This window comes from Callospermophilus lateralis, chromosome 19, assembly GCF_048772815.1.
Source record: "Callospermophilus lateralis isolate mCalLat2 chromosome 19, mCalLat2.hap1, whole genome shotgun sequence".
Classification (NCBI taxonomy): domain Eukaryota; kingdom Metazoa; phylum Chordata; class Mammalia; order Rodentia; family Sciuridae; genus Callospermophilus; species Callospermophilus lateralis.
The window spans coordinates 14,325,814-14,345,087 of record NC_135323.1 but is presented as its reverse complement, the minus strand read 5'-3'; the positions used below and the strand labels follow the sequence as shown (position 1 = coordinate 14,345,087).

The 19,274-nt window shown below is 36.4% G+C and overlaps 2 protein-coding genes across 7 annotated transcripts in view; one reads left to right on the top strand and one right to left on the bottom strand.

The window, feature by feature from the left end:
• Positions 1–6: 6 nt before the first annotated feature.
• On the top strand, positions 7–16,360 carry Eri2 (ERI1 exoribonuclease family member 2). 6 transcript variants are annotated; one of them, XM_076840801.2, is made up of 10 exons: positions 7–109; positions 2,021–2,088; positions 2,174–2,257; positions 2,734–2,861; positions 3,525–3,681; positions 4,896–4,996; positions 5,404–5,485; positions 6,088–6,176; positions 16,071–16,187; positions 16,287–16,360. In XM_076840801.2, exons 1-9 carry the CDS (start codon positions 87–89, stop codon positions 16,140–16,142), a joined length of 804 nt encoding a protein of 267 aa, XP_076696916.1. In that variant the 5' UTR covers positions 7–86; the 3' UTR covers positions 16,143–16,187; positions 16,287–16,360. The 6 variants fall into 6 exon arrangements, with proteins under 6 accessions (XP_076696916.1, XP_076696912.1, XP_076696917.1 ...); XM_076840797.2 differs by lacking the exons at positions 16,071–16,187; positions 16,287–16,360 and adding an exon at positions 6,373–9,215 and having other exon boundaries at positions 8–109; XM_076840802.1 differs by lacking the exons at positions 16,071–16,187; positions 16,287–16,360 and adding an exon at positions 6,320–6,455 and having other exon boundaries at positions 10–109.
• The window catches only part of Acsm3 (acyl-CoA synthetase medium chain family member 3), a 24,142-nt gene continuing 13,214 nt past the window's right edge, over positions 8,347–19,274 (bottom strand). The window contains exons 6-15 of the mRNA XM_076840803.2: positions 17,162–17,305; positions 16,804–16,960; positions 16,468–16,547; positions 15,628–15,751; positions 14,620–14,700; positions 14,210–14,311; positions 12,931–13,058; positions 12,742–12,841; positions 9,068–9,187; positions 8,347–8,695 (exon numbers count right to left, since the gene is read on the bottom strand). Coding sequence (XP_076696918.1) covers positions 8,609–8,695; positions 9,068–9,187; positions 12,742–12,841; positions 12,931–13,058; positions 14,210–14,311; positions 14,620–14,700; positions 15,628–15,751; positions 16,468–16,547; positions 16,804–16,960; positions 17,162–17,305 — 1,123 coding nt within the window. The 3' untranslated portion in view covers positions 8,347–8,608. The remainder of the gene's footprint in view (positions 8,696–9,067; positions 9,188–12,741; positions 12,842–12,930; positions 13,059–14,209; positions 14,312–14,619; positions 14,701–15,627; positions 15,752–16,467; positions 16,548–16,803; positions 16,961–17,161; positions 17,306–19,274) is intronic.

The following is a 19,274-nucleotide window of genomic DNA, read 5'->3' as shown; positions in this document are numbered from 1 at the left end:
GCTTCTGCCGCGCCGGACGTTTGAACGGACCGGAAGTGGGAGTGGACTTCCGGCAGTTGGACGTCGGAGAACCCGGAGTGTTGGGAATGGCAACCAAGCGCCTGGCGCGGTACGCTAGTGGGTTCTTCGTGGTGCCAGGGAGGGTGGTCGCTCTGGGTCCGGCGTCGGCGTCCCGGGCAGGACTGCGCTGCCGGCGTCCGCCGTGGCGGCCTCTGTTTTCCGCATTCTCGGCGTCCAGGGTCTGCACGCTTTGAAAAGCTCCTGCCGGAACCTGGGTCTCCAGCCCCAGGCTGCGCTCCGCTAGGCGGGAAGGAGCCCGAGGAGCCCCGGCTTTCTCTTCTCCGTGGCCTGGAGCCTGCGTCTGCCCCTTGTAGCCTTGGGAAAACCACGGGACGGGACAGCCCCGTGTAACTTGTTGGGAGGTCCCAGGCCGGCGCCAGTGCACCTATCATGCCGTTGGCCGCACCACTAACTAATGACCCAGTTAAAATGTGCAGGCTCTGAACTAGCGATCCTCCTGCCTCAGCCTCCGGAGTCGCTGGGATTACAGGCCTGCGCCACCGCGCCCGGCCAAAACTGTCCACTTGACAAATTACCCATTTTCTCATCTAAAAAATTGGGGGACCAAAAAATGTCTGCCTCCTAGAGTTGCTGACTAAATGAGTTCACTATGTATGCTTAGTACCTGTGTGTAGTAACAGTAGGTAAATGCTAGTTATTAGTTATTCCCAAATTCCTACCCTTACCTTCCACCTCTTAGCAGCAATAACAACAAAGCAAAAATACAAAACAGCACTACAACAGTTAAAAACTCTCCCTGCCCATCAGAGTCTCACCTATACTTGAGTCCTTGTTGTGGAACGCTGACCTTGGGGTAGAAAGCTACCCTCGATGTAGAAAGTTGTCCTTGTCTTGATGCCAATCCAGCAAGAGAAAATGGTCTTGAGAAGGATAAAGGATGGTTTATTGCTTTGCTAGCAAAGGAGAACCACGGAGACGGCTGTCCTGAAGGAACTGCCCTATTGCCGGACAGCAGGGGTCTATATACAACTGAATACACAGCCTATTTCAATCCAGCATCATCCAGTCACAGCAGTTATACACAGCTTAACTTAATTATCATCATCATCATCTTAATGGCTCACTGGTGTCACCTCTCAACCATTCCTCCAGGCAAAATTCCAGGGGCCATTCCGACTCAGCTGTGGCTCTCTACAGCCCTGTGTTCATATTTTCTCAGAATTGTGCTGTGTACATAGCAAAGACTTAAAAAGGAAAAAAAAAAAAAGTGTAAGGACAAAAATAACTAAAGCTCTTCAGTGTTTCTGTACCCCTACAATCATGAGTTCCCCAACATTACTGTAAAATACAGGGAGCAGATAAAATTAACCTAAGTTTGCTAACATGTGCTTGAGGTATGTAGGTAAAATGACTACAAAAATCAAAAGAGGATGACAGCCCAGCCGCTCAGGAGGCTGAGACAGGAGGATCATGAGTTCAAAGCCAGCCTCAGCAACTTAGAGAGGCACTAAGCAACTCTGTGAGACCCTGTCTCAAAATAAAATATAAATATATATATTTTTTAAAAAAAAGGATTACAGTACAAGAACCCAGGTCTTTTTATTTTTTTAATTTGTTTTTGTTTTAATTAGTTACACATGACAGTACAATGATCTTGACAGATCACATTTGAATCAAATGGGGTATAATTTCTCATTTTTCTGAGTGTACAGGTTGCACAATCTCACTGGTCATACAGTCACATATATACATACGGCAAAACTAGTGTCTATTTTATTTTGCTGTCCTTCCTATTCCTCCTTCCCTTCCCCTAAGGAGATCCTCATCGTTATACAGATTATATGTATGATGATGTGAAGGGGGAAAAAAAAAAAGTACCCAGGTCTTTCCTCCCAAAGTCTAGTTTCTCTTCCATCAGAACACATTAAGGAGTACTTTGCCATTTTCTCAGTAGTGTGACTGGGTTCATTGATCTTATTGGGTTGTTTTACATTTTTAGGCAGCTTGGATTAATTAGGAGAAAATCAATTGCACCAGCAAATGAGAAACTAGGAAGAAGCAAATCCAGTAAGTAATGCTCTTAATTTCTTTACATTTTGTAGCCTGTACTTTAACCACTAGTAAAGCATAAGAACACCCTGATCTTTTGCAGAGCAGTTGTATGACTACTTAATCGTGATTGATTTTGAATCCACCTGCTGGAATGACGGGAAACACCACAATAGCCAGGAAATAAGTAAGTCTGGAATTCCAATAAATTCCAAACAAATTTAGCATTAAGGAAGTCATTTTAAAGTTTATAGATATAAACCAGCCAATAGTTTAGGAGGTGGTCTATGAATTGGTAGTTTTATATAAAACCTGTCTTTATTTAAAAACAACAAAATCCCAAATACCTAAATGTATCATAGTGTAAAATAATTGTTTTAGAATTATATAAAAAACCTCAAATGCATAGAAACTAAAACAATTATTTCAACTTCCATATGGTCTTCATATTTAATTATGGAACTACAAAGATGAATATGATTTCAGTATTTTTATTTATGGTTTATTGTTACTTCATATCATACTCCTTTGGTCTCTTATTATGCTTTTATTGAAATTTATTGTTTAATAATTCTATTTTGACAATATATGTTTAATTTAAAATGACTATAGCATTGTTAAAACTTGTATATTCAAGTGTTGGTTGATAATTCTTTGATTTAGTTGAATTTCCAGCAGTATTGCTGAACACATTAACTGGAGCGATTGAATGCGAATTCCATGCTTATGTTCAGCCTCAAGAACATCCAATTCTTTCGGAATTTTGCATGGAGCTGACAGGCATAAAACAGGTATGATGCAAATTTTAAGATTCATAAATCAGTTTTAGAAAAAAAAAAAGTTGCTATAAAATATTTGGTTTTTCAATTACATTAACATTTTCCTAGAATATAGGAAATATGATGTTCCTAATTTAACATCTTTCTCTTATTTCTGAAACAGTAAGGTTTTATTGGGTGTTTAAAATACCATTTGGTATTTTATTTATTAAGTGTTAAGAGAAATAATGTCCTCTCCCAAAATCCACTGGGATATTTAAAAATTAGAATTGTGTTATAAACATGACAATCAAGTCTGACTCTACAGCTCAGTGGTAGAGTGCTTGCTGAGCATGTGGGAGTCCTGGATTGCAGTCCCCAGCATTGGAAGGGGAAAAAACAAACAAATGATCCTAAGGAAATGAAGTCACTCAAATTTATCTTTTTATTTATTTTTTATTTCTGTCAATCTGGATTTAATGATTATATTTCTGTCCAATTTTAGATTTATCAACCAAATTCTTATCTTGGTGAGTTCTAATCGTTAAAGAACTCCTGTGTATCTTAACATTTTTTCCACTGGATAAATTTTTTGCCAGTTAGAACCTCTTGGTTATATCCTCCCATATAATTATAATGTCTGCTTGATAATTATAGAATTTGATTGTTGAATTCAGATTTTGTGACTCTAATCAGGCTCAAGTTGATGAAGGAGTCCCTCTGAAGATTTGCTTATCTCAGTTCTGTAAATGGATTCATAAGATTCAGCAACAGAAGAAAATTATTTTTGCTACTGGGGTTTCGGAGCCTTCTACTTCTGCGGCAAAATTGTGTGCATTTGTTACTTGGTCAGGTAAAAAATAATAATAATTGAGTTATTCCTATCAACCACAAATGGGTAGCATTATAACGATGTCAATCTTTTTTTTTAAATATATTTTGTTTAGTTAAACATGGGCACAATATATTCATTTTGTTTATTTATTTTTATGTGGTGCTGAGGATAGAACCCAAGGTCTCAACACATGCGAGGTGAGCGCTCTGCTACTGAGCCACAGCCCCAGCCCAACGATGTAAATCTTTATTGCTAATTTTCTACTTAGTAATCTAGAAATACACTTTCTTTTCTTTTTTTGGTACAGGGGATTGAACTGAGGGGCACTCAACCACTGAGCTATATCCCCAGCCCTGTTTTGTATTTTATTTAGAGACAGGGTCTCACTGAGTTGCATAGCGCCTCGCCATTGCTGAGGTTGGCTTTGAACTCCTGTGTCAGCTTCCCCAGCCACTGGGATTACAGGTGTGCCACCACGCCCAGCTAGAATTATACTTCTTAACCTGGACCAGGAAAATAAATTCAAGTTCCTCACAGTGTTAACCAAGAAAAGTAAATTTGCTCATATCTTTAACATTATGATACTGGATACCTTAAAAATATAAGCATCAGCTTTTAGAATCCTTCAAGGTGTTCCTCTATGTTCTTCTGAATTCAGACAATGATTCATTGAAAACTCATTATGGTATTTTCTGTATCCTTGAATAAAGAGTCATCAGGTCACATCCTTTGCTTTTATGTATTGATCTTTACTAATATAGACATTAAGAAAAAAAATAAACCATTTAACATAGGTCTTTGTATGACCTGATAAATTAATCAATTAATTGCCATTTATAGTCATTGATAGCAGTACAGCACCCTTGATAACATAGATTGATAGTCATAGTTGGATTCAAGTTTCTATAAAATATTTGGTTTTTCAATTACGTTAACATTTTCCTAGAATATAAGAAATATGACGTTCCTAATTTAACATCTTGTTTCTGAAACAATAAAGGTTTTATTGGGTGTTTAAGAAATCATTTTGAAAGTTACCAATGTAATTTCTTTAATAATAAGTTATGTAAAGGAATAAAAAGCATACATGTTATTATTTATTAGCATTATTAGTTATTAGAAGAGCAATTAAGCCTTACTGTATTATTTTATATCATCTTCCATATTTATTTGTAAGTGGAAGGAAATTCTGACGTAAATAACTTTGTTCTGTTTTAATTTGCTTAATGCAGACTGGGACTTGGGGGTTTGCCTGGAGTATGAGTGTAAAAGAAAACAACTGTTAAAACCTGTGTTCTTAAATTCCTGGATTGATCTCAGAGCAACTTACAAGGTAAGAGTGAAAGGCAAGGGCATGTTCATTTTCCTTCTATTGAAAAATGATTGCATTATTTCCCATACATGGTATTGGTATTTTCTTTGGGAATATTCATATAAATATGACTTTAGAAACAATACAATAGAAATGAGCATATTTCAGGGGCTGGGGATGTAGCTCAAGTGGTAGTACACTCGCCTAGCATGGGTGAGACACTGGGTTTGATTTTCGGCACCACATAAAAATAAAAATAAAGATATTGTGTCCACCTAAAAAAAAAAAACAAAACTGAAAAATAAATATTAAAAAAAAGAAATAAGCATATTTAAAATTCAATAGAACTAAAATTATGAAAAGTGGTTAATATCTAGCCTTTCAAGTAGTAATAATATTTTTAGCTATGTTTTCTTTGATTTGGTCAGCTTTTCTATAGAAGAAAGCCAAAAGGACTAAGCGGTGCCTTGCAGGAAGTGGGAATAGAATTCTCAGGACGAGAACATTCTGGTTTGTATAAGTGGCAAATCATTTTATTATGTAACTCAATTAAGTGTTGTAAAAAAATTTAATATAAACTTCATTTTTTGATAATGCCATTAATAACAAATATCCTTTAACCTAAAAGTTGCTCCTAATCTATACAATTCGAATTGTTTCTGTTTTTGGAGTTACCAATTTCATGAACTATTTAATATAAAGATTGCCATCTAGTGGCTATCTAGTTGCTAAAAAGAATGAACAGAATTAATAAGTCAAATCAAATGGAGATGTTAAACAAGTACCCAAATGCCAAAAGATACAGTGGATTAGTGAAAGAACTGAACAAGGCTATTCCCAAATCATGGTTCCTATAGAATGCCAGTTACATTTTTAGTAACTAAAACAAATTTTTACTTCTTACTCTGCAAATCTAGGAGATCTTCTCTTTCATTGATAATGTGGCCATAGCTTTCCACAAGACCAGTTTATTGTGATTAAAATTTGTAGGTGATTATAAAGTTAACACTATGCCCCAATTTTATTTAAGTGGTAATTTTTTCTTCTTGCTGTTTTTTTTTTTTTTTTTTTACACTACTATTGAATTCAGTGTTTGATATCTATTTCCTCAGGGTTGGATGATTCTCGCAATACTGCTCTTCTTGCTTGGAAAATGATCAGAGATGGGTGCCTAATGAAAATTACAAGGTCCTTCAACAAGGTCAGTGGTATATTCCCTTTTTATTCAGTTATCTCAAACTCCAGAGTAGTCATGGGTTCACTGAAATATGGATTTCATATGTGTGATCATTTATTAACAGATGACATATTTCTTTTCTGTCTATCACATAATTTCTGCTGAAGAAAGTATAAATGCAGAATTTCTAAAGTTGTCGGATTTGTCTGTGGAATCGTAGGTTCTCACAAAGAAGAATCCCAACATTCTGGCCAGAAACTTGAATACAAATCAAGAAGAAACATCTGCCTGCAACATTAGCATCCAGGGTTCCAATATACATGATAGAGAGCCTAAAAATTCAATAAGTGCTCATGAAAAGGTTCAAATGAATTTAGTTTGTGTGAATTCCCCTATAACAGTACAAAAGAATCAGTTACAAGTAAAGAACAGTATAAATGCCAGTCCTCACAATGTCGAAAGTTGCTTATCTGTTTTTAATACTAAGCCCTCTACATCTTTGGGACAGTTGCAGTCTCCCAGCCTAAATTCATCTATCTATGTGCAGAAGCAAAAAAAAAATGAACATCTTGTAGTTAATACCAAATCTAAGTCTTCAACATTTAATTCAGAATTGGTACTTGTCTCTACTACCATTCCTTCTGATAATCATGTTTCTGAAGTGGAAATGAGTTCTACTCTTGACTCTTTGCCTATGTTGGCTGAATGGGAAGACATAGTTTTACTTCCAGCATCTCAACCTGAGGAAAATATAGATAGTCTACTTCCTATTAGTGACACAAATGTAGAGACTTCTCTTAGTTCTGGAGAAAGAGTAATGGTTTTAAAAGAGTCAGAAGTGCTGAGTCATGAAAATTTTGGAGGCATCAAGAAAACTTTAAAGGAATTAGAGACCACTAAGTCCATTGTGTATAAGAGTCCTCACACTACTATTTATAATGTAAAAGAAGCTAAATATCCAGGTTCAGATGTGTCTGCCTTTAAATTACCTGAACGCAAATTATGTGCCTGTAACAGTGTTAATGCCAGTGCATCTCATCCTTCAGTTTTGGGGAAACATCCTCTTTCTTTAGGTGTCTCTAAAAGGAATTCATCTAGTCTCCCAGTTTTCCCACCAGCAAAAAAACAGACCTTCACTATTCATGAAGAAAAGCCAGCATCATCTGATTGCTCCCCAGGAAAAAGTTCTTGTCAGAAGGTTGCCCCCGCTGTATTAACTTCTGCAGTGAATCTACAGGAGCCTTGGAAGAGTGGGAAAATGACACCTCCCTTATGCAAGTGTGGCCGGAGATCTAAGAGACTTGTTGTTTCTAACAATGGACCAAACCATGGAAGAGTCTTCTATTGTTGCCCTATTGGCAAATATCAAGAAAACAGAAAGTGTTGTGATTATTTTAAATGGGAAAAAACACTTCAAAAGGAAAAAGCCAACAACACGCTTCTCTCTCATTCCTCAGGGAGACTCACTTTTAGTTCTCCAGTAGCAAGCCATATTCGTGACAGTAATTGTCTTCCTACTAAAAATTCTTTGAGACTCAGACCTTCAATGAGGAATTGATAAATTTTCTGTACAGTTAAACTGTCTTTACTTTTAGGATAACTTTTATGTGACTTTTAGGGCTACAAGTTATGGAGTCTTAGCATATCTGAATCCTGTAGACTGTATTGTAGCAGATACACACACACAAGCACACATCCACAGAAAGAAAATATATTTCATGCCTTCCACTTTCATTCACCATTTGTTTAACAATTGCCTTCTGTTTGTTCAGGTATGAATCGTAATTACTTCTTAAATTCCCAAACATGAATATTCTGGTACTATCTTACACATTTTATTTATATTTCATATAATAATGTTTGCTGAATTTGCATGCCTCCTTGAAGAATGACAAAATATAAAATAAATAAGCAATAATAGTACATGATGTTCATTTTTCTAGTTAGACCTTGAAACAAATTATAAGCTATTTTTAAATTATTTGAATAAAAATGTGACTAATAAAATTTCCTACTCTATTTTTAGGTAGATACTTGAGAATTATGATAATCTCCAGATTGATATTTTTTACTTTTCTGAAAAATTATAAGTTGTTTAGTTTTACTCAAGGCTTAATTATTCTAATTTGTATATTCACATATTGGAATTATTTAACTAAGGCTTAAAATCCAATGTGGCAGAGATTTGATTGATTTGAAACATTTAGGAATGCTGTGATCTGGGGATATAGCTCAGTTGTTGAACATGTACCTGGCATGTGCTAGGCCCTGGGTTTGATCCCTAGTACTACAAAAAAGAAGTATCAAAATAAAAATTCCTGAGCAACTGATGGCATTTATTTTGTGATGCCAAATTATAGGAACATTGACATTGGTGTATAGGAATCTATTGAATTTTTTCATTTCAAATTCAGCCTTTGTGTTTATTTCATATGTACTATGATAATGGGATGAATTTAAATTGTTTTCCATTCTTTCTTCTTCAGTTCATTTCTTTTTATCTTCCCACTAATAGTCTTTGGCAGCTCTTGAATAAATTCTACCTGTTAAATATCAAGAAGAAGAAAATTAGTCTAAAAGTTTTCATCTTTAGATAAAGCCATTTATGTAGTAGTTCTATTATGAATTCTAGATAAAAAGATTAGGACACCTGTTGTGGGTTTTGGGTAACCAAAAAGGGAAGGGGGTATTGTTAAGGAGATTTTTTCTTGATATTTAGTATTTACCGCAAGTTCACTGAGCCAAGTTAAGAGTTTAATTTTAAAAATTCAGATTCTTATTTACACATCAGTAGTTCAATTTGAAACACTTTATGTAGCATGTTTGAGGAGAGTGTTCATTAAAAAGGAGAAAATAAACAGTTGAAAAAAATTCCATAACACTGTACAAATATTCATCATAAATAGGATGCCTACCTTTCTTGGGTATTTGTAAGGGGCTGTACTTCTTTTTACATGATCCTGAATCTCTTTTTTTAATTGTTCTTGGTCATGTGACTTGTAATCAGGGTTCAAAACAATAAAAGCTTTTACGACCTAAAATAAATATTTGAAACAGCAGAAAGATGAGTTGTATTTTTTTGTTTGTTTGTTTTGTTTTGTTTTAGTACATCTTACTTTCTCCAACTGTGAATCTTTGTGCTGCTGGGTAGTGTGCACAAAAAGTTAAACAGTTTGAGCTAAACTAGCCAGTTGATTCTCGCACTTCTTGTTCCTCACCCAATACAAGAGACTTTCTGGGATCCCTGATTTATTTATGGTATACTCTTGAACTCTCTCATATAACTACATTTTGAAATCTTGCTTTCTGACTTATTTCTGACCATCTCTGTCCTTGACTTATTGCTTTATTTTTATCTCCTTTAATAAAGTTTCCTCTTGAAACTTGGCAATGCACTAAGCACAGCCTCTTTTTGTAACAACAAACTCTATTCCAGTGTAGTTTCTAAGACTCTACTCAAATAAACTCTGACATAACAGTCTTTCTAAAAATCTTCACAGAATATTACAGAAACATGTTAAATTAACAAGGAACAACCTAAAATTATAGTTGAGAGTATGAGCTCTGAAGTCAGACAACCTGGGTTCAAGTCATAGTCTGTTGTGTCATCTTGGGCAAGTTAGGTCATCTTTCTGTGTTTCACTTTCCTTCTCTGTAAAAGAAGCTGCAAGGAGTACATAAGTCAATAAAGACATAAGGCTTATAATAATGCCTGTCCCATAGGAAGTCATCAAAAATGATAGTTCATAGGTATGGTAGTAAAAGTACAAAGAATTAGGGTTTAGTTTTGTTTTATTTTAATTTTTTTAACCTAAAAATAAACATATGGGCTTCAAAGCTTCTCTGAAATTCTGTGAATCTTGGATTTTTCTAAGTCTATGGCTATATCATTCAGTATGGTAGCTACTAGCAATATGGATGTTTAACTTAAAATCAACCAAAATTAAATTTCCTTAGTCATGGTAGCTGCATTTCAGGTATTAAAAGAATCTGAGGCCATTATATTGGTGCAAATATAGGACATTTTTATCATTGCCTAAGGACGACAGTGGCCTATGGCCTTTTTCAAATTTTCAGAGTGGTGTTTGAGCTAAGAAAAATTTAGGAACCAGTCATCTCAACAAATAGTGTTCACCTCTTTATTTCACAATCCAATGTTAAAATAGTATTTAAAGTATCTATTATTTTCAAAAATAACAAATGCAAGTTATCCACTCCTTTAACACATTGGAAATTTTGTCTTTTAAAGAGGCTATAAAAAGCACACATTTTTAAAATCGTGAAAATGTAGTTAAATAGATGAAGTAACTCACTGGCTAAAAAAATTTAAAAGCAAAGTAACCATGTGAAACTCCTGAAAATATTAAAATGTGAAAATCAACTGAGAATGTACAAAAATTATCAATATAGGAGTTAAGTTAAGGAAATACTCATTTTAAACCCTATTTGCTTTTGGATAATTTACCAGAGAAAAAAATTAAATATTCATGAAAATTGTCAAAAGTAGTTTTGTTTAGTTGATAGGGTGAGGAATTTTTTAAGTTCAAACACTGCAACAGTGTTTAATATAGGCAACAGTGTAAAACTGTACCTATTAGATTGAAAGACTATGGTGCTATCGATTAAAAATTATCAATATTTGGAATCTTGTCCTCAAATCTTAGTTTTATCTGTTTTTTTAATTAAATTATTTATTTATGTCTAATTTGTTATGTGTGATGGCAGAATGCAATTCATTTCATATTGCACACGTAAAGCACAATTTTTTTAAGTCACTGATTATACGCAAAGTATTTTCACACCTTTCTTATACGTCGTGTACTTAGGGTAATGATGTCTAACTCATTCCACCATCATTCCTATCCCCTTGCCCCCTCCTTTCCCCTCCCTCCCCTGATTAATTCTTCTAGAACTTGTTACCCAAAGACATGGCTGGCCCTAACCCAGAAAAGGACCCAACCCAGCTAAAATAGGTCTGCCACCAGAAAGAAAAGAGCTGCCTATGTCCTACAGCACATGGCGTGGACCCCTTGTTTGAAACACCCATGCATCTTTTGCCAGGAAATGTTTCAGCCCACAAGTATTGGGAAACTGGCCAAGTCCAAGTCCTATATCAAGACCCCGGAGTTATCAGATCTTTGCTCTGTCATCTGTGGGGTATCAGCCAATCCTAGCCCTAAAGTGTCCAGGACCATTGTGTTTCAAGTCAGCACTTGTCTTAGGTGGATAAAAGTAATGAAAGGCATGGGAGAGGCTGAGACTCTGGAAACCTGCCAGTAGAGTGCAGTGAAGAGATCTGCTCTTACCTACAGGGACTATATATTCCCTTTCCTAATAAATAGAGTATTTTGTTATAGAAACATTCCAAACCAGCAAATGCTGGACAATATCCAAAACTACTTTGGGCCATTTAGGAAGACTTAAAGCTTATCCTCTTGCATCAAACATTAATTAAGAGAATCAGTCCTGGGACACAAATACACCCTCTTTGTACTACAATAAACATCTCCCATTTCTGCCTTAAACTTGACCTATTCAGCCACTGAGACTAAATACCTGTAACCCTGCCCCTTACCTGGAACTTCAAGTCCTACACCTGGTATTCGAGATAAGATACTCAAATACATGGTACAGAACATTCTGGACTACTGACATCAATGTTTTAAAAACTTGATTCAGTGTTTGAGATACTGTCCTCAAATCTTCATTTTATCTGTTTTTGATCAATTCTTCTGGAATTTGCTATACAAGACTGAATATGGACTAGAAAAATACTGTGGGAACATGGAGCCTACTTTTACACAAATGCTGGAGGCGTTTTTGCTTGGCAAAAGAGGCCTGAAGAGCAGCGTGGACTCTTAAGCACAAACTACCACACGGTCAGCCCCTGCTTATTTCTGAAACTTGGGCTCATAGGCCTATTCATTTCTACTCATGGCTGCCTCACTTCCTGACTCTGACCTTCATCTCACCACTGATGTCTGACACCAGGTCCTCCTTTGCAATGCCAAGCATTTATTGGCTTCCACCCCTTTTAGGTAACAATTTGATCCATCTGATTTCTAAAGCCCTGTCCTGGAGTGATTCTGGATGATTGACATCATCCCATCTTTGTCCCAGTACTCCATGGAATTCAAATTCAGATTCTTTCTAGTACACATTTTTCAATTTTGATCTGTAGCAGTTCTTTCTGACTAGCATATTTCTATCTAACTTGCATTTGTTGTGTTTTTTGTTGTTGTTTGTTTGTTTTGGTGAGTGTGGAACTGGGGATTGAACCCAGTGCCTCACACATGCTAGGCAAGAACTCTACCACTAAACTATATCCTCAGCCCTTTTTAGTTTATTTTGAGACAGAGTCTCAAAGTTGCCCGGGTTGGCCTTTCACTTGTGATCCTCCTGCCTCAACCTCCTGAGTATCTAGGATTACAGGTATGGTTTACTAATCCACCTGGCTAAGTAAATGAATATTTGTCAGGCTTGCATATGTAGTGAATGAAGCATTTGTATTCTGTTTCAAGGAAGTACTGTGTAAAAATATGTGTTAGATTGCCAATCAGTTATAATTGAAATGAATCAGTTCATTTACCTCTCCTCTGATGGGATCAGGGCTGCTGACAACAGCTGACTCTGCAACCGAAGGGTGCTCCATCAAGGCACTTTCTACCTCAAATGGCCCAATCCGATAACTGAGAAAGCATATGGCAGGAGTCAAGACTCATTCCAGTATACTGATGATCAGTTAACACAGACATACACAGTTGGAGAAGAAAATTACCCAGAGGATAATATGACATCATCTGATCTTGAAACAAACCAAAAATATCCATCTTTATCCATGTACCCTCTGTCACCCGTGACATAGAAGTTGCCTCGTAGAGTTGAAGCTGTTTTTGAAGGATCATCCTGCCAAAATTAAATAGGCTTTTATTAATGTGACTCTTCTGTTCAGTTGGTTTGTTAAATGTTCAAAGAAAAAGTCTAACTCCTTTGAGAAACCCTTAGAAGGAAGAGGACCAGAGTATGAAATTGGGATGAAATTCCAACATGGACCCAATCCAACCAACCTAAGAGAGGAAAACTGTAGTTACAAAGAATAGATAAGATTCCTCCTTGAGAATTTTCTTAGATAAGTCACAAAACAAATGTTGGAAGAGCTCAGAGAAATAGGCTAATTTAAGCCAGGTGGGGTAGCTCATATCCGTGGTCCCATCAGCTGGCTCAGGAGGCTGAGAAAAGAGGATTGCAAGTTCAAAGCCAGCCTCAGCAAAAGTGAAGCACTAAGCAACTTAGTGAGACCCAGTCTCTAAATAAAATGCAGAATAGGGCTGGGGATGTGGCTTAGTGGTTGAGTGCCCCTGAGTTCAATGTCCAGGACCCTGCCCTCTGCCAAAAATAGGCTAATTTAAGTCTTTTGCTAATTGGCTAATACCTAACACTGGTAGAAAAAGAGAGAAATGAATACTCAGAATTAAAAGAAAATACCAACACCAAAACAGAACTCTGGCATAAAAAGAAAAATAAATGAAGAATTGTCATAGTATGTAAAGTTCATGGGCAAGTAGAACCTGGACCTATGCCTCTTATTATATTGAAATAAACTTTGCTTTAATTTGCTTATCATGATTGGAGATGAAATGTGCTTGCAAACAGTAAGGAACTGGAAAGCCTCAAGAGGGAGGAATTTACTTAATCAGATTGCCCTAATCCTTGTTCCTCCCACTCCTCCTAAGAAGAGACAGCACTAATTGGATGTCAGGAAAATGAGTGGGTATGATTTGATGGTTAAGAGGATCAGTGGATGCCAAGAGGATGTGGATGTAACAGGCTGTCTTCTTTCTAGGGCTCCCTTCTTGCCTTTATGATTATCTAGCCTGTGGGACCACTGTGCTCTTTAGTAAGCATTCAAACGTTTTTTCAATTCCCTTTCTGTAGAATTACCATTCAGGAAAATGAATCTCTTCAGAAAGGGACAAGTACCTGCCTAAATTTTTTTTTTTTTTAACCAAGCAGTTTTGAGAAATAGAAAACAAGAGATTTAAAAACAAGTCTCTTACTACATAATGAGTAAAAAGGCCAAATGGTCGGTTAGGTAAAACTTGAATTCCAATATCTCCTTCTTGTTCAGGAGGTAGAATATTTCCACTTTCATCTAAAATCTAAGATAAAACAGAAAAAACATTTTAAGAGAATTTTTATTCAATATCACATCTTAAATCTTAACTTTGTATTTTTTTTACCACTTAGGGATGTAGACTTCAAAAATATTTTAACTACATAGTACAACATAGATATTGTAAAGTAATTGGGACCCCAGCTAAAATTTCTAGCCCATATCCATCTTTGTATAGAAATTAAGGTATCATGGAAGTAACATGGAATTGTCTCCAAAACAAGGAGTGTAAATGGGGACAGGTGGGAAACACATTGGGTTATTAGACATTGTCATGGAAGGGGATGTTCAAACCTTAACATCAAAAGCAGGAGAAGGTTTTCCCATTGAGCCAGGTTTAATTTTCATTCCCTTAAAATTTCCACAGATTAGCACCTAGTGTAAGAAAAAGGAAAAGAAAGGGATATAAGTAACTAAGATTCATTTACTTATCTATCATTCAACAAATATTTAATGAGAACTTAGAATGAACCATGCTCAAAATAAAGTCTCTATTCTCACAGAATAAAGAGATGGAAAATGTACAAAATATATAATAAAAGTTATAAGACATAAATTCATAACTAATGTTTATAAAAACATGAGTAGGTTTACATTTGTACTCATTAGCAGGGTATATTAATATTGATATGATGGTTCTGTTTAAATAATTTGTCAATTTTGCTTTTTGTTTTTGGTTATTTTAATTTGGATCAAGTAATACATTAACAGTGGTAAGTTCAAGCATTATACAGTGAAGCATCATGAAAAGACACAAAATTTTCTTTCAACCTTTTGCTCATCTGCTCCATCTTACCCCTCCTTCTACCAAATAGCCACCTTTGCTCTTACTTCATTAATGTCCCCTAGAATTTCTTCTTATTCTCATCTCCACAAACTCTTTAAAGAACTTTCTTGGAATATGTTTGCCAAGGAGATTCTAATAGACTCAATATTTCAAGTAACAAGGAGCTTAGCCAGCGTTTTCCATTTTGAGGCAGCCCTAAGGAAGCTCCTTATAACTTTTAGGAGAAACCTTTCTTTACATAGATCCAATATTTTTTCATTTAAAAAATATCTTAATGCCTTCATGCTGACCAGTTAATAACAGTTTTTCCTGAACAAGTGGCTATTAAACAAGTGTATATTTTAGAGATTTTTTTTCCAACTCGCTTCCTGAGGCTTTTATTATTATAGCTGTTTTCTAGCCACACCACTCCTTCCCGTATCCCTGGAAGATGCACAAGGACATCACAGAGACTTTGGTTTTTATTCATCCGACTAAATCAAGCTGAGCCCCGTCTTTTCAGTGGGGTCAGGTACCGTTTCTGTCTGTCCGTATCCTTCGTAGATATCCAGGCCCGTCCTGTTTCTCCATTGTTCAATCACCTCTGGGTTGATTGGCTCCCCAGCACTCACGCAGTGATTTAAACTCTTGAATTTATAGCTTCTCAGAAAACAGGAAAGCAGTTAGGTTTAGGAGGAGAAAGTGTAAAGAAGTGGAAATTAAGATTATTTCTGATACAAAATAAGCAGATCATAAAATGACACAGAAAATACCAAATTTTCTTTTCTTTTTCTCCTTTATTTTGAGGGTTGGGTTGGGGAGGGCACAACCCTCTGTGAAGAAAAACCAGGATCCTTAGGGAAGGTAACCCATAATAACATCTTTAATGATCAATTAAAATTTCCCTCACAGGAAATTTTTCCTCACGGGAAGTGTTGAGCATTGTGAGTATAGTAAAATGTTTGTTTGTTTGTTTCAGACTACCAATCTACCCTTTCAAATGGAATCCATAATAGATTTAGAGACATGCATCTTCTTTTCTGTTTGCTGAGACAAGGTTCCAAATAGGAGACACTTCTCTGCTGTCTCTGCTCAGGTAATAGTCACCATTCAAAAGATTAAGTATCTTCTTGCCTATAAACACTGGACTCAGCTCTAAACATGGCTTCACCCTACCTTTCCTCTCCTTCCTTAGGGGAACCTGCCCTGGACACAGTAATCACCATTCACAGAATGTCAGCAAGAGGGAGGAAGAAAAGGAAGAGTTTGCTAGATCCTGCACCCCTCCTCAAGAGCAATGTTTTTAGGCAGAAAGGTCTTTTATTTTCTAGCTTTTTCCTCCCTCTACTAAGTGCCTGTTTACCAACATTTCTTACCTGCTCATATCATTCTGTACAAGCATTCGGTATGCAGTTGGCGCTGAACAGAAGACGGTGATGGGAAAGTTGGAGAGTGTCTGCAATTTAGAAAAAGAAAACTCTTGGCCTACTACAGCTTTATTATATGCTTAAATATCTATGGTAGGCACAGCACAATGTAGACATCGCTTATTTTAATGTAAATGCACTTACACCTTTTCTCTATTTTTCAGGCTTATTGACTTTCTAGATGTGAAATATCTTAAATCATGTCATCTATCTGATCTTGCAAATTACGCTATTCACCAGTTAGTGATAATTTCTAATGTGGACCTCCCTCTCACTCTGCCTTACCTGTAGGATGGAAGTTGACTCAAAACGGGGCAAGTGGTGTACAAATACACATGCTCCTTGGATCCAGGGAGAAAAAATGCTGCTCCATGCAGACTTTGCCCAGCCTGTGTCTGAGGTATTCCACATCACATCCGAGGGTGTCAAATCCAGCCAGAACCTGGGAGAATAATAATCCTGATGTATAAATCTGTTAAATTTTAGAAATTTGACATGTATAAATATATGTATAAATTTTTTTAATGGATAAATTTGTTAATTGTTTTAAAATGTTAAATTTGTAGGAAAACACATTTTAAAAGCCAACACATGAATCATCATTTCATTTTTGACACTTCAAGCTGAAGATCTGTGGAAGTACCTTCCATTTACAGATAATCCTAAACCAAAACTGCTGTGGGTGTGTCCAATCATTTTAGGAGGTCCAGTTGTTCCACTGGTAAAGTAAATGGCCATCATCTCATCGTGTTTTGTCATCACACAGGTGTGGTTGTCACTGGCATGTCTGCAAAGGAAAGAGTGTAATGATTATGCACAGAAAACACAACGCCATAGACTGTTGCCACTGACAGGGATTTGAGAAGCCATCTCCTCTGATCTCTTCATCTTATGAATCAGGCCCCAGTGACTCAGACTGAATCCCAAGGTAAAAGTTACCCCCACCTCCATCTTTTTAGGTGCTTTCTAGAACCAAAATAAACTTTGCTATCAAAAACTTATACATAATAAATGATTTTTGTGGCTTCTTACTATATGATAAAGAAGGATTAAAGCATAAAAACAATTGCTGGGCAGAATAAGAATTCTACCCTCTTAAAATCATGGACTTATGAAGAATTTCCCCTTCCTCTCTACTGTGAATGCTTTAAAATGTGATTTTTTTTTTTTAAATGAGGATGTTGGGCTGCATTTACAGATGGTAGAATACTTGCCTACCATGTGCAAGGCCCTGGAACCCCAAGCACCACACAACACACACATACACACACACAGAGAATTCTAAAAATGATTGTTAATACAGATCATTAGAAATAACAAGGACTTATAAATTATGGCTGTTCAGTCAAATCTCGCCTGACGTCTATTTTTGTAAATAAAGTTTTATTGGCACAGAGCCATGTCCATTGGTGTATTAGTTTTTGTTGTTTTTACACTGTAATGGCAGAGCATAAGTCTACGCCCACCAAAATCTTAATATTGAAGCTCCTTTCTCTTTTGTAGAAAATATTTGCCAACTTCTGAAAGGATAGTTTTTCTGTTTCCCCACAAGATTCTGCACAGTTCTGGATATAATCAAGAATAAGACTGAAGAGGAATACAGTTCTCTATCCAGGGAAGGAAGGACTCTGGTGAAAGAGGAAGAAGATCTTTTAGTTCTAAATAATTTGTGCATTAGGGCAGCCAAGAGGAGGCAAACTCTGCATGCGTACACATCAGGTATCTAAGAAGTTTACAGATTTATCTGTGAATACTAGGTTCAGAATGAAAGGAAAGAAGTATTCAGACCATAAGAAATATAGAAAAGCTGGTTTCAAACCCAGTCTATGAATCCAGAATTGTCTTCCTTGAAAATAATACCCATAGTCATGTGCCTATCATCTCCATCACAGATACAGTTGTCCTCAAAATCTAAGACTGGCTTATTGTGCTGATCTCTTACTACTAGAGATTGTAAATATAGTGGTTAGGAGTATGGACTCAGAAGCCAGCTGGCTGTAAAACCCAGCTCTGCCAAACACTACCATCTGACCTTATTCATCTGTATATTTATAGTACCTATCCTCTGGTCATTGTAAGATTTAAGTGACTTAATATATCTGAAGAGCTTAGAACAGCTTCTGAAACACAAACAGTTCCATATAAATGTTAGCTATCATTGCCATTTTAATACTATTTTTGTTAGAATAGTACTTGGTCTTTGATAAGAACTTAGAGTTGGCTATCATAAAGGAGGTAGGAACAAGTCCACAGTTGCAAGCATGCTCCCAAATTCTTGCAAAAATGTAGGAAGCTCATTATAAAAAAGGAAATCTCTGCCAGCCTAGTGCTGAGATATGGCCACTACCTGACAAAGTTCCACTGATTCCTAGAAGCACCCCAGGGAAGGACTTGAACATCAGTGTAACTTCATTTTATAATTGCACCCATTAACATCAAATGCTGTTTTATTAATTATAACCCAACAGAAGTGGTGCTATCAGCAGGGGATGTTAGAGCCTACACAGAGGACCAATTATGATCCATTTCCCTGGAAGATGGTAACAGCTCTGTGGTTGGCATGATGATGTACCTGCTGGATCCCTCTACAGGATGAAGGACTTACTCTCCTCAGGAGCTGGGAGCCCTCTTTAGAGATTGCCTTGAATAAAGAGAGCTCTCTCTAGGGATAGTCACCATCCAATAACTGATAGATGTGGGTGTATTAGGCCGGGACCTCTTGCTTTAGCTACAAACAGTTTTGAGGTGCCAGTGGG

Bases quoted from the DNA above. Each gene is read 5' to 3' on its own strand.
- Eri2 (XM_076840797.2), top strand. From the start codon at position 87: ATGGCAACCAAGCGCCTGGCGCG. The intron at 110-2,020 runs GTACGCTAGTGG...TTACATTTTTAG, and splicing joins GCAACCAAGCGCCTGGCGCG to GCAGCTTGGATTAATTAGGA. The intron at 3,682-4,895 runs GTAAAAAATAAT...TGCTTAATGCAG, and splicing joins TGCATTTGTTACTTGGTCAG to ACTGGGACTTGGGGGTTTGC.